This window comes from Triturus cristatus, chromosome 11 (genome assembly GCF_964204655.1).
Source record: "Triturus cristatus chromosome 11, aTriCri1.1, whole genome shotgun sequence".
Taxonomy (NCBI): Eukaryota; Metazoa; Chordata; class Amphibia; order Caudata; family Salamandridae; genus Triturus; species Triturus cristatus.
The window spans coordinates 574,296,261-574,310,782 of NC_140594.1; the positions used below are offsets into that span (position 1 = coordinate 574,296,261).

The following is a 14,522-nucleotide window of genomic DNA, read 5'->3' on the forward strand; positions in this document are numbered from 1 at the left end:
TTTGTTTGGTTAGTTTGGCTGCTTTTTATAATTCCTTTTCTCTGTTTGGTTAATATTGTGCATCTGCCCCGCCTTGCGGTGCTTGGTTCCCTCCCAGCGGACATCAACAATTGATTTTGTGGGTTTGCCAGCTCTGGCCATCTCTTGACTTCTCGCTCCCTCACACGCAAATGCAGCGTCCATCCATGTTGTTATCTGGAGGGGAACATTTGGGCCCTTTTCTACAGGCCACTGGCCTGCTGATGAATGTCATGGGATTCCAAAGGTAAGATCAAGATTAAACAAGTATTTGCAATGCAATAGGTCTCGCATTACTGAAAGTTTGACCTATTGGCATGTCAAATAATAATGCAACACCAATAGCTCAAACTTTCAGTAATGCAAGACCTATTGCATTGCATGCTTGTTTTTTGTTACGGCTGGTGGCGGGGCAACCTAGACAACGAAAGAAGGGCGGTTGGGGGATAACACAGACAACAGAAGGAGAGAGAATAGGGGTGACAATGGAAGAAGGAAGGTGCTGGGGCCAGCAGAGGAACAACAGAGAATAGGAGGGAGGGGCTGGAGGCAAGCAGACAGACATCAAAGGGTGAAAATGAGGGACTGGAGTTAGCAGAATGACAGCGGAGGATTGGCGAGCGGGAGGAACACGGGGGGCAGAGAACACTAGGGGGACAGCTGAAAAATCACACTATCTTTCAGTACTTAAACCCAAAGAAAAAAGTAGCACCTAAAAAGTAAGTTGTGGAAAGATACAAGTAATGCATCCATGTTCCAGGGGAGGCACAAACACACAAATAGAAAGAAAGCCTACGGCAGTTGACCGATATACAAGCATATGAAGGAAAGGGCGGTCTCTAAGCCCACTGTGAGAAAACAAAAGGTCTCACAAGAGACAGCGCAGTACTGTCTTAAGCGAAACCAAAAAATGTGCTGTCATTCTGGTCGTGGAGGATCTACATCTGATATTGCGCCTATGTTCTGGTATATGAGTTTTGAATTCAGTAATGAAGTGTGTCACACTTGCCATGACATTTTTTTTTTCTTGTTTGAGAGTCCACTCTACCTCCGGATCACCGGAAAAGACATTAATTGTGAATTGGCTCGCAGATTCTAGTGATGGATGTGTTCCAAGAATTCCGTGATGCAGCCTTTTCTTATTTTTGTTTTCGTTTTAGTCTGTTATTATTGGTTTCAAACAAAAACATATAGTGCTTGGCAACAGCGTTATACGTAATGTAATGTCAATTATACAACAGAAATTCAAACAAGCATTGGTATAGCCAATAGGTCTCGCTTTTGGGACCTTATAAGTATTTAGTTATGCAACACAATATCCTTGGTGCAACAACATCAACTGTTGCATGGCTAAACACTTATAAGGTCCCAAAAGCGAGACCTATTGGCTATGCCAATGCTTGTTATTATTCCAATAGGTAATAGCCGAACAAACCTGGAGCATCAGAAGCTGGGACGGGACATTCGTTGGCAGTGGAGGGAGGTAAAATACAGCGAATATTGTGCACACACTGGTGAGTGGGAGAGCACCTGAATGCGTGAACAGGACTTCATGTGCGAGCATTTGTGTATGAGAGAATGAACAAGCAAGGAGTGAGACTGAGGGAGACTAAGTGTTCGTGAGCTTGATTTAATGAAAGAGCGGCTGCAAGTGTGAGAAGGCATTAGAAGAAGTGTGAGGGTGTTTTAGGGAGTGCTCCGCAGTGCAGGTGGTGTGGCTGAGACGGAGTGCGTGACAGTGAGCTTAATGGAGTGAGATTGAATGGGTCAGTGAGTAAGAATAAGTGAGAACGAGTGAGTTTAACATTGAATACAAGTCACTGTGCGAGAAAGTATAGGAGAGTGAGACTAGGTAAATATAAGTGAGTGCGAATTAAGGAGTGGCAATGAGAGAGTCAGATTGAGACTGTGACCATGAGAGGGAGTGGACGCGAGTGAGAAAGTATGACTGAGTCAGAGTGTCAATAAGTGAGTGCACAAAAAAAGTGAAAGTGAATCACAAATAATACATGCGTTTAAGTAAATACGAATGAGTGAGTTCACGTAAGGGAGTGAGAAAGTAGTCATCCTTGCAGGTCGGTCACTGGACCCGGAACACACTGGCACACTAGAGGTAGTAAGTACTTGGCAAAGAGGCATCTGTGGGAAATGCTCGTGTTCACATACTGGGGCAAGTTCTTCGTATGGGGCACCCGTGGCATAATGCTGGCATGCTGAATGAAATTCGTGGCATACGGGATGAAATTCGTGGCATACGGGATGACAGCCATGAGTAACTGGTGGCCCTCCAAGACTAGGGGTATGTTATAACATAAGGGTCACCAATAGTATCGAGAAGACGCCGGGGAGTCCGGAGGCACCCCACGGCTGAGCCATGGTCGCAGGGAGCACAGGTGTGGGGGGGGGGCATGGACACAGATCCTGAAGAAAGTGCCCTGGATGAACAGGACAGAGAGGAGGGAGGGGGAGGGGGGGTGATGGGAAGCCACACCAAAGGGAATAGGAGATTAGATGACGGAGCCGACAGCCGTACCGTATACCATACGAGCGCACAACTGAGGTGACATGGGACACACACGTCACCTCCCCCACAGACGGATGTAATAGGTGCCAAAACTGCACACAATGCATTGTTGACAGCCAGGGGAGAGGAGTGGGACTAAGGGCTAGGGCGGTCATCCTCAAAACTGGGGAACCGGGTTCGAGTCTCGGCAGGGACGCAACATCCTGTGATTCTGGGCAAATCACTTAATCTCCCCGTGGCTAAAAAAAAAAAAATGAATGTTCCTGCATGTAACGCGACTGGTGCTCGTGTAAAGCGCTCTGATACCCTATACCATCCGGTCAAGTTTGCGCTATATAAAACTCAGTAACAAACAAACAAAAAAAAAAAAAAAACACAAGAGCCACACTTGTGGTATTCGGGTTTTTCTTTTATACACCTCTTTTATTTACTCGCAGTTTCCCATCTCCCTTGGCATTGACTAGGAGTACTAAGGGGCTTGTGATACGAGACAAGCTCAGAGAGCCCAGAGTTCCGACTGTCCCAGCTCGAATTAAGTTGGGAATCTTTGATAGGCAGAGACACCAAACGGAAAGTCATCATATGATGCGCTGTGACTGGAGAATAATATTACACGAACGCATGACAACGTACTCGACGCCTGACGTCAAATGTTTGCATGAAAGCCTTACACCCACAGCGACTCGAGGTGGGGCAGACGAGCTGGCCTGAGATGGAACCTGTTTGAATGAATATATTTGAAAAACAAAACTGAGGCGCAAAAGTGAAAGCAGGCTGGCTGGCGAGTGGTGTACGATGTGCGCTCACCATGACGAGAGAGGAAAGCCATATGGCGCCTCTGCTCGTCATTGTGCGCGTAACCGCACGCCCGTCGCCAGTGCACGCGCCAGTGGGCTGAAGCGCTTCCACAAAAGTGGATTGCATGGCGGCACGATGCACTTGATTGTGCGCGTGCTCGCCATGCAATCCACTTTTGGGAGCACTTTTGGGAGCCCCTTACTAGAGTCTCGCATAGCAATTGCTACGCAATAGCTAGGCGAGACCTAAAAATGTGGTTCCAACCTGCACTCCTGTGTATACCGTATGTAAACAAAAGTGTTATAATATATGTTTATACCAGTGCGTGCTGCTGTGAGCTTAAGGTCCAGCCTATTGGGGCTGTATTAGAAATGTGTGAGAAAAGGGTAAAGAGAACCTCCGTCCCTGACGCACAGCGCACTGCCAGAGAGTCCATAAGGTTTCGATTTATGACATTAACAGTTAAAAACGTTTTATATCATGAAGAAACAAGAGCTCAATCAAGAATTTTTTTGAGTTCATTGTAATGTATTCTACATTCAAAACAAATTTCCAAGAAAGAGTTATCAACGATGTTTAGAGATACAGTTCAAACATCAAAACTCGATGCATTTGATGTGTAAACTCATATATATAAAACATCATTTGGATTTTTGACTATATTTCCAAATCAAACCCAATGCATTTCGGGTACAACCCTTCATCAGGGGAAAAGCATTAGTATCTTAAGTTTGGTTTCTGGAGCATTTTGGCCTCCTGCCGGAACAGTGAGAAGAAAAGAAACAAGCATTGAAAATGCAATACGTCTCGCCCTCATTTAAGTTAAAGCAATTCTGTTTGTAATTAGGTGGCTTTTAGCTTTGCTTTTATTAGTGTTTTTCAAGCATTCATGTACATAACATGCATATGTATGCATGCATACAGAACGCCTCCGCACGCCTAATCCTTGACATCCCTCGCCACAGCCACATCACACCCCACCTGCCTGAGAGACCTGCACTGGCTTCCCGTCAACAAATGGATCACATTCAAGCACCTCACCCATGCACACAAGGCACTCCACAACACCGGACCAACATACCTCAACAGTCGACTCACCTTCTACACCCCAAACCCCCCCCCCCCACAGCACCTTGAGACCCTTACGGGTGAGTAGCGCGCTTTATAAATGCCCTGATTTATTGATTGATATATGTATATGTATGCATTCATATATTTGTTTTTATGAGAGGTAGAGAGTAGTAGACAGAGGTAGAGAGAGAGGTAGTAGAGAGTGAGCATTAGAGAGTGAGCATTAGAGAGTGAGCAGTAGATCGTGAGTAGTAGGGTGAATAGTAGAGCGTGAGTAGTTGAGAGTAGTAGAGTGAGTAGTAGAGAGTGAGTAGTAGATAGTAGAGAGTGAGTAGTAGAGTGAGTAGTAGAGAGTGAGTAGTAGATAGTAGAGAGTGAGTAGTAGAGTGAGTAGTAGAGAGTAATAGAGCGTGAGTAGTAGAGAGTAAGTAGTAGAGAAGTAGAGAGTAGTAGAGAGTGAAGAGAGTAGAGAGTAGCAGAGAGTGAGTAGCAGAGAGTGAGTAGTAGAGAGTGAGTAGTTGAGTGAGCAGTATAGAGTAATACAGAGTGAGTAGTAGAGAGCGAGTAGTAGAGAGTAGTAGATAGTAGAGAGTGAGTAGTAGAGAGTGAGTAGTAGAGAGTGAGTAATAGAGAGTGAGTAGTAGAGAGTAATAGAGAGTGAGTAGTAGAGAGTAGTAGAGAGTGAGTAGTAGAGAGTGAGTAGTAGACAGTGAGTAGTAGACAGTGAGTAGTAGACAGTGAGTAGTTGAGAGTGAGTAGTTGAGAGTGAGTAGTTGAGAGTGAGTAGTATAGAGTAATAGAGAGTGAGTAGTATAGAGTAATAGAGAGTGAGTAGTAGAGAGTAATAGAGAGTGAGTAGTAGAGAGCGAGTAGTAGACAGTAGAGAGTAGTTGAGAGTGAGTAGTATAGAGTAATAGAGAGTGAGTAGTAGAGAGCGAGTAGTAGAGAGTAGTAGAGTGAGTAGTAGAGAGTAGTGGAGAGTGAGTAGTATGGAGTAGTAGAGTGAGGAATAGAGTGAGTAGTAGTGAGTAGTAGAGAGTGAGTAGAATAGAGAGAGTAGTAGAGAGTAATAGAGAGTGAGTAGTAGAGAGTAGTAGAGTGAGTAGTAGAGAGTAGTAGAAAGTGAGTAGTAGAGTGAGTAGTAGAGAGTAAGTTGTAGAGAGTAGTAGAGTGAGTAGTAGAGAGTGAGTAGTAGAGAGTGAGTAGTAGAGAGTAGTATATAGTAGAGTGAGTAGTAGAGTGTAATAGAGAGTGAGTAGTAGAGAGTAATAGAGAGTGAGTAGTAGAGAGTAAGTAGTAGATTTACCATACTAGAAAAAATATGTGACCGAGCAGGCATAGAATCCCATACGTTACTGGCACAATGTGAAACCTATTGGATAAAACACCTTGTAGCTCTTATTCCGAAAGGTTTGAATTATCACTATGAAATGCTGTTTCCTGTAAATATTTCACCATTCACATCATACAATTCTACATCTGTACTTTCACACACTAACACCACACACGGATTGTCTATCATAGACACGTATAACACGTATACACGTATAACATTAACCACTTTCCTCCTTTTTTTTGTGCGGGTTGCCATGACAACCTTTTTTACTTATGTTCTATATTCTCATTCACCCTGGTAACTTTTTTCACCTTGATAGTTTACCCGGGTATGAACCGATTTAGATTTGTTACAGTTTCTTATAGTTAGTTTCTAGAACCTATCATCACTACACACTGTTCGTCCATCTCAGTCCTGCACCAAATTATCTTTAGTCTTTTTTTAATAGTGGGTCATCATGATTATCTCCCTTTAGCGGTCGTTTTTAGGTCTCGCCTGACCCAGTGCATGCGCTGGTCTGGCGAGACTTATTGAGAGGGCTCCAAAAAGTGCTACCAGGCCAGCCTAGAGTTACAGTGCCTGTGCGCGGGCGCCGCGCTCTACCGCGATTACTTTCACTTTGGCCGCTTTGATGTTTGATCGCGATTGCGATCACTTTCACTTGCGGCCGTTTTGCATAGCCAATAGGTCTCGCTTTTGTGACCTTATAAGTATTTAGTTATGCAACTGTTGCACAGCTAAACACTTATAAGGTCCCAAAGGCGAGACCTATTGGCTATGCCAATGCTTGTTCTATTTTGATTTGCGTTAGTTCACTTGGGGATCTGTGGTTTCAGTTTACTTTTGTTAGGTGCCTTGGTAAACTGTCTTGCAACCACTGCTTACAATAAAGTTAGATCCTTTTTGTAACGGGTTCACAGATGCGCGTGTAGCTTTTAGAAAATACTGGTCACGTGCACCTTTCACATAATGAACCTGGACCAATGATATGCGTATATTATTTAGAATTACAAGACACATAGGAACGTCTTACGTCTATTCGGAGTGAATCGGCATACGATCAAGGAAGACGCGGTGAGTGAGTCTGCTGAAACGGTTAATATCACTGACAGTTCATTAATTTTTTATGAACGAAAGCTTTACTGAAGGTTTTTTATTTCAGACAGCACACGTCGCAGTGTCTTTATACCTCTGAGATAGATCGTCCTTAACCAATATAGGTAAGATTTTTCTTCAACGACGGGTCTTGATAATTGCGATATTTCTTTGGACCTTTTAGACATCGTTTCTCTCTCTCATACAGATATATATACTACAGAAGTTCGGCAACACCGGACTATCCTTTTGAATCCACTGAGGTAATTTAAACTTTGGAGGCACTTAGTTCAGTTCACTATTGATCGCACGTAATCGGCACTTTGTGCCCTTTTTCTAAGTTTCGCCACTAGAATACTGGGCACATTTTATATTTCACATTCTTGGAACACATTGCGTTTATCACCAATCTTTTGATCTGTTTCGATCTTTCAAACGTTTCACTTTCAGCTATATCGAGCTTGCTGGTTTTATGAAAGGGACGCACATAACCTCTTAGTCACTTTGTGGAGTTTCTTTGAGAAGCACACACTTTTACCTCAGCATATCATATGCATGCTTTCATTCTGGCGGTTAGGGGCTGCAAGTACAGATAATTATTATAGCGTGTATTACGAATGATTGTCCATCATGACTCATTGTTATCGTGTTTTTATTTCTTTTCACTGTTCCGGCAGGAGGCCATAATGCTCCAGAAACCAAACTTAAGATACTAATGCTTTTCCCCCTGATGAAGGGTTGTACCCGAAAGGCATTGGGTTGGATTTGGAAATATTGTCAAAAATCCAATTGATGTTTTGTATATATGAGTTTATACAACAAATGCATCAAGTTTTGATGTTTGGACTGTATCTCTAAACAGAGTTGATAACTATTTCTTGGAAATTTGTTTTGAATGTAGAATACATGTCAATGAACTCAAAAAATTATTGATTAAGCTCTTCTTTCTTCATGATATAAAACGTTTTTACCTGTTAATGTCATAAATTGAAACCCTAGGTAATTATACAACAGAGGCAGGCATAGTCAATAAACATATTAGGTAGAATCAGCAAGTGAAACCAACCATGCTTCCAGTGATGCAGTAAGAAAAGTATACACTGAACCAAGGCCACAAGCCAGTTATCACACCGAGGAGTGGCATTACACACTTGGTCATTGGGAAATGAACAAAAACCAATCACACTGGGAGGCATCAACCCTCCTGCTCACATCCATCTCCAGAGGAAGTGTCATCATCCGCCTGAAACATACCTAGCAACTGTGATCAGAGCATTCTGGCCTCAGCTGCCCCCTCATCCATGCGTGAGTGTCTCATATGTTGTTCCTCTGCTGCCCCCCATTCCAACAAGTCACAAAGCAAATGTGTTAACAGTGGGACCCTCGTACCCATCCAACCAATGCCCACATTCCTCTTTGCCAGCAACAAGGTCAACTGGGTTAATCTATAGGGGACTCTGCGTCCCCTGGGGCGCACCACCACCCCCAGAAGACAAACAAGTGGAGTCAATAGAACATGGAGTCCAGGTGACCGACTCAACACTCGGCACAACCTGTCCCCAATAAGCCCAAACCTGCACACACTCCCTCGCCAAATGTAGGAAGGTGGCTTAAACCTCCCCACAGTGCGCACATGTGGCCCCCCTGGTAGGGTCTGTTCTGTTAAGGCCATGGGGAGTAACATATGTACGGTGAAGAAAATGAAAGTGCAAAAGTTTAAACCTGTTGTTATAGGATACAGTTTGGACAAGGCTCAAGGCACTCACCCAGTCCGGGTCCGAGATGAGTGCACCCAAATCCTTTTCCCACGCTCCCCGTGCAGGACATTGACGTAGGTTGTATATCAGACCCAAGGGCTCTGTAAAAATAGGTAATTAAGTGGCGCCATTCGCCCCATCCAATAAGATCATCCAGGCCTGCAGGGGGCCTGGGCTTCGCAGGAAAATCTGCCCAGAGCTCCCTCGCCACACTTTCCAATTTTGCAGAATGTAAAAAATGGCCTTGTCCTATCCCAAAAGTGTCTTGTGCATCTTGTAATGAGATGAAGTTATCTCCCGGGTTAACATCCCCCTTTTCTGTACATAACTCCCCCGCTGCTGCTCCATAGACAAGATTGAGTCAATATTCTGAAAGGGCGCCATGTGATGCAGCCTTTTCTGGTCCTTCCTCTACATAATATGGACATGGGTGCATTTGCTTACAGATGGAACCTTAAATGGTGTAACTCAATGAGGGCTATATGTGCAAATTGAAAAACAATCGTATAGGGGTGACCCTTGCAATGCTGGAGCCAACTGAACCACCTTTGACTTGGAAGGATTTGATTTGAGAGAAAAGATTAAATTCCTGCCAGTGAAGGTTTGGCTATCCATGATGATGCTCGCAGAGTTTCAAAAGTATTTAGTTTTGTAATGTGTCGTGGCGAACAGACCTATGAGAATTAGGCTGTCGGCTGGTGTTTTTCCATAGTAGTGAGAAATTCTTGGGTTATCTGGACATAGCAGTAATACTGTCATAAGTACCCAAATGAGGTATTGAATATTGGACTAAATTATTTACTGCTGATATTGTTGGTTTTGTAAGTCTTCTGGAGAGGCAATGATTTTAGTGGCAGAAATTGGTTAATTAATGCTATCAAAATTCCTATGCAAGTTGTTGGTGTGACTTTTTCTATCTTGCTCTTTTACATTACATTCCATTTCTCTTTACACCTTTCCTCAGAGTATCTGTCTTCATCTGTTTATCTGAATATAGGTTTTACCTCTTTTCTCTTTTGGTAATTGTCTCTTATTCCCTTGTCTATCACTGATATGTTGTATTATTTAAGCACAGCACGCCAAATAGGTGCCTTTAGGTACCATGAATACTGTCAACATAACATAAGATTTTTCCTTGCAGCTTATATTCCATATAACTTTTAAGTGTGACACACAAATGTCAAAGCATTTAGCATGGATACCATTTCTGGCAATGCTAAACTTATTTCTGTATTGCAGTTTATACCTTAAGATTAAATGCTGTATATCTTCATGAGTTTAATATCAGCTTCTCTTTTGTTTTGCTTTTTGTAGGTCCCTGAAATGTCTTCAGAGGAGCAAACAGGGCCCTCCCCCACTTCTTCAACTTCATTTGAGATGGTAGATGCCGTCAGTGAGTACGAGCCAGTGTCCCATCACTGGTTTTTCAACAAGCCTGCTGAAGTCAAGGCTTGCTGGACCCCGTTGAGCAAGGAGGATTCTCAGAAATTAGAAGAGGCGTACACTCGTGGTAAGTACTGATAGTTTCTTCTGATATCGTAGTGCAGTTAATCTTGCTGTATATTGTCCTCTACTTTCACCCCAACCTGTTGTAAATTTGAACATCATTGCCCAGTGTCAACTGTGAACTGCTTTAGCTAGCCCTGCTTTTTAACCAGCTAAATATTGCCGTCTACATTTCGGTAATATTGTAAACAGTAGGTAAAATCCCCAAATTGCTAGTGTTTAAAAAAAAAATAAAAGCCAGGACTGACTGTAGATAGCCCCTATGGCATTGGTCGGTTGGTTGGTACGGTTGAACACTTTAGTGAATGATTAATCATTGTTTGTGCTTTGTAAAGCGATATGTTGTGAGCATGACTTATGAACATTCAATAAAGTGTTCCTTGTCTTGCTGTATCTGGAGGAACATCAGTCAGCGCACAGATAAGATCCAGATTGACCGCGGCAATTCAGTAAAAAACTGTTTTCTCATGCAGGCAAACTAAAACACACATATAGTCTTCTTACAGGAACTTAGAAAATTGATTATATCACCCATATTGTGCCCACTACACTGGCTACAAAATTCTGGACTGGTACTTTTTAAGACCCTAGCTGGCTCCACAGTTTATATTCCATTGCTCTTTATATAATTCAATTTATGATGAAGAATACCCGCACATTCTACTCTTTATGGTCCATGCGTAACTGCAAGAACCATGTTTCCTGAGACAGTGCAAAGAGAGAAGAGCCGCCTCCAAGTACCTACTGTTTGGAGCCAACATCTCTTTATCTTTGGCATATTGTTAATTATCTAACTTTCAACAGCAGAAAATCAGTCTGTTCCCCCCATTGTTAATCTTATAGATTTCCCATATGTGCCTTATTATACTTGTTAGTCTGTGTAGCATTTGGTATTATTATAAAGCGGCATCATACACTTGGAGGCCTCTTTACGCTATAGTTAATGTTCGCATTTGGCCCATGCCAAGAGTGCTTACAAACTGCAGAAGAGGTAGAGCCCTTTCCTGAACTGTAATAAATTGGGCTCCCATCATATGCTCTGAGGCGGCTTCTATTAGACCAGTACAGCAAGCAGCTGTAAAGGACCTGACTCCCCCTTGTTTTGCAAAAATGAAATAAAAAAAGGTCACCTGATTTGGAAGAGTGCATTAGCAATGCTATTTAAAAAGTTCAGACGTTGGTTTATATATTGTTGTCTAATATTCTTTATTGTTTTCAGCATTATGCCATAACGCATACAAACCTTCCATAATAAAAACCTAGAAATACATTGCATGTGCCTAGGTCATTGGATAAAATCATAAGAAAGAGAAAGAATTGCTAAGAATATGTTTATTTGATTGATTTATGAACAAGGCATATAGATTCCAACACAATCTGCATGTGAATATGCAGCTAGTGTAGTGGTTTAAAAGTAGTGGAGATGTGGGCTTGTCTACACAAACCCAGTAGTAATCTAGAAGGCCCATTCTTAAGCGACTGCAATCTATGCAATGAGGTTTTGGATAGATTGAAGTAAGCTTCATTGCAGTAATCAACCCAGGTGGGTATGAATGCATTCACAATCAAAAGTTTTGAGGAAAAGCAAAAAAATGCACATTTTTTTTCAAAGTTTGAAAACAGCCTTTATAACTGAGCTTTTGTTTCAGATGTTATCAGTTTTGAGTCTATTTTTCTGCCTACGTTTTTCACAGAGGTGACTCGTCTATGAGAGTCCTCTAGTGATTAAGGCCAAAAAGGGTGTTGCACTATTACGTTTTTGGAATTGGAATAGTCTCTATTTTTGTTCCCATGCAATTTTGGCCAATAATGGCATGTCCAATTGTGTATTGCTGACAGGCAATGGAGAAGTCCAAGTCTTTAGTGACTTTTAATACAATCTATATGTGATAGGTTTTTTTGTGTGTGTGTGAGTGTTTGTGTGTATAAATATGTATATATATGTATATGTGTGTGTGCGTACATAAGTGTCTGTGTGTGTGTATATATATATATTCACTGAAAAAAACCATAGGTTTCAGGCAAGTTATAGTTAGGAATTAGCATTTAAAAAACCTTAGAAATTCACTGAAAAAAACATAGGTTTCAGGGGTGTTATAGTTAGCTGGACTTTTCACTCGTACAAAACCATTGAAATTCCCCCGTTATAGTTAGTTCAGCTAACTATAACTCGCGCCCCCGCAATGCACTGCTGATGACGTCACATATTACATCACTCATGACATGGTCAGTGACATTACTCATGACATCACTCATAACATCACTGATGACATCATCCAGTGAATGTGTGTTTTTCTGAAAATTACATATGTTTTATATATGTATATCTCAAGGTCGTTGGAAGAATAAATGGGTATATAAGTGTCTAAATGGATGATTTGTTTTTGAAAAATTGATTGTATAACTGACTGATTAAGTGTATCTTAGTGAATACATGGCTTAGTGAGTAATGTTTAAATATGTAAATATCTATCAGTCTCTCACTTTGTGTATAAGTGGCTGCATGGGTTGGTGAGTAGCTACATGAGTATCTATATAGGTTATTAGTTGGTTTTTTGAGTATCAGTATGAGTGTCTGTATGGTTCAGTGGGGTATTACGTAGTGCATGGGTGCGTGAATGAGTGACTCACTGTATGTGTTGAAGACAGTATGTGTGCAGGACTGTATGGGTGGATGAGTGTGTGCATGGGTGTGTTAGTGAGTGAATGACTGTCTCATTAGTGTCTTTATGAGTAACTACATATGTTTTAAACTAGTATATGTGACTATTGGTGTATATAAGTGGGTATATGTGAGAGTGAGAGATTGAAAGAGTTCCTGTATGAATAAGTATGTGTTTCTATAAGTGATTGTTTAACAGACTAAGTATGTGTAAGTTTCTGTAGAAGTAAGTGTGGTGGTGTGTGTATAACTGTATATGCAAGTAAATGGATGTTTGATTCTTTATTAGCATGAGTGAATATGTGTGTGAGTAACTCTATGGATGAGTGGCGTTGTGTAACAGGATGTATAGGTGTATGAATGCATATGATGAGTGAGTACATGTATGAGTGACTGTATAGGACTGTTGGTGAATGAGTGGATGTGTATGTGGATCTTAGAATTACTGAATAGGTTGTTGTAACTGGTATTGGTATGTCCATTGTTTTGAAAATTTTAGTTTCTATTTTTGAATGTGTGTATCAAAGGTTATATAAGGGGGAGAGGAGGTCTGCCACTCTATCACAAGGATGATGTCATCAGTGATGTCATTTGAGATGTCATGAGTGATGTCACTGACCATGTCATAAGTGATGTAATATGTGACGTCATCAGCAGTACATTGCGGGCGCACGAGTTATAGTTAGCTGAACTAACTATAACCGGGGAATTTCAATGGTTTTGTACGAGTGAAAAGTCCAGCTAACTATAACACCCCTGAAACCTATGGTTTTTTTCTGTGAATTTCTAAGGTTTTTTAAATGCTAATTCCTAACTATAACTTGCCTGAAACCTATGGTTTTTTCAGTGAATTTCAAAGGTTTTTTAAATGCTAATTTCTAACTATGCCTACAGAGATAGGACATGTGAAGAAAGAGGAAAAAAGGCACAGAAAGAAAAAAAAGAAATGCAGAAAGAAGCAACAGAAGTCCACAAAGACGAAGAAAAGTGTAGGAAGAAGGATAACGTGCAGAAAGAACAAACAGAAGAGCAGAAAGAAGCCTTGTTGCAAAATCATCCTGTACCCTCAGCTTTTTCAGACAGATACTGGTGGTAACTGAGTCTGACTAACCAGTCCTAGAGCCAGTGCTATGTTAAAAGGCACTCAGAATACAGTGAAAACACCTACATACACTAGGGAACACTATGAGTTGGGGTCCCCCTGTGATTAGCATGACCTCCTCTGTAAGCCCCTAGTATATAATAGGGCAGGGGATTAAACGTACCTCTTACAACGCGCCACAGGGCGTGTTTGCACACGTCACCTCAGTCCCCGTCCCCTCCCTTCCCCACTATGTAAACACGCCCTGTGGCTGTTTTTTAAGTTGGGAGATTAAGTCCCCTTGAATCCTGAGGGTCCCTAGGGGCAAAATAGTCCACTAGGTACGTCCAGTAAGTGCCATTGCAGAGAAGTGTCAAAAGGGGCACGGCCTGCACCACTTCTCTGCAACGCAGAGCAGTGGCGCTTACTGGAAGCACCTGGTGTGCTAGTTGGCCCCCAGGGTCCCTCAGGATTGAAAGGGAATTATTTCCCCAACTTAAAACGCGCCACAGGGCGTTTGCACACATCACCTCTGGCCCCGTCCCCTCCCTTCACCACTGTGTAAACGCGCCCTGTGGCCGTTCTAAGTTGAGAGATTAAGTCCTCTTGAATCCTAAGGGTCCCTAGGGTCAAACTAGCCCACTAGGTACCTCTAGTAAGCACCACAGAGCTGC

At 42.1% G+C, this 14,522-nt stretch overlaps 1 protein-coding gene across 3 annotated transcripts in view; it reads left to right on the forward strand.

The window, feature by feature from the left end:
- Window positions 1-14,522, forward strand: part of DDHD2 (DDHD domain containing 2) — a 539,107-nt gene that overhangs the window by 49,049 nt on the left and 475,536 nt on the right. For all 3 annotated transcript variants that reach the window (XM_085633751.1, XM_085633749.1, XM_085633750.1), the window contains exon 2: window positions 9,914-10,109. In XM_085633751.1, coding sequence (XP_085489877.1) covers window positions 9,923-10,109 — 187 coding nt within the window. In that variant the 5' untranslated portion in view covers window positions 9,914-9,922. The remainder of the gene's footprint in view (window positions 1-9,913; window positions 10,110-14,522) is intronic.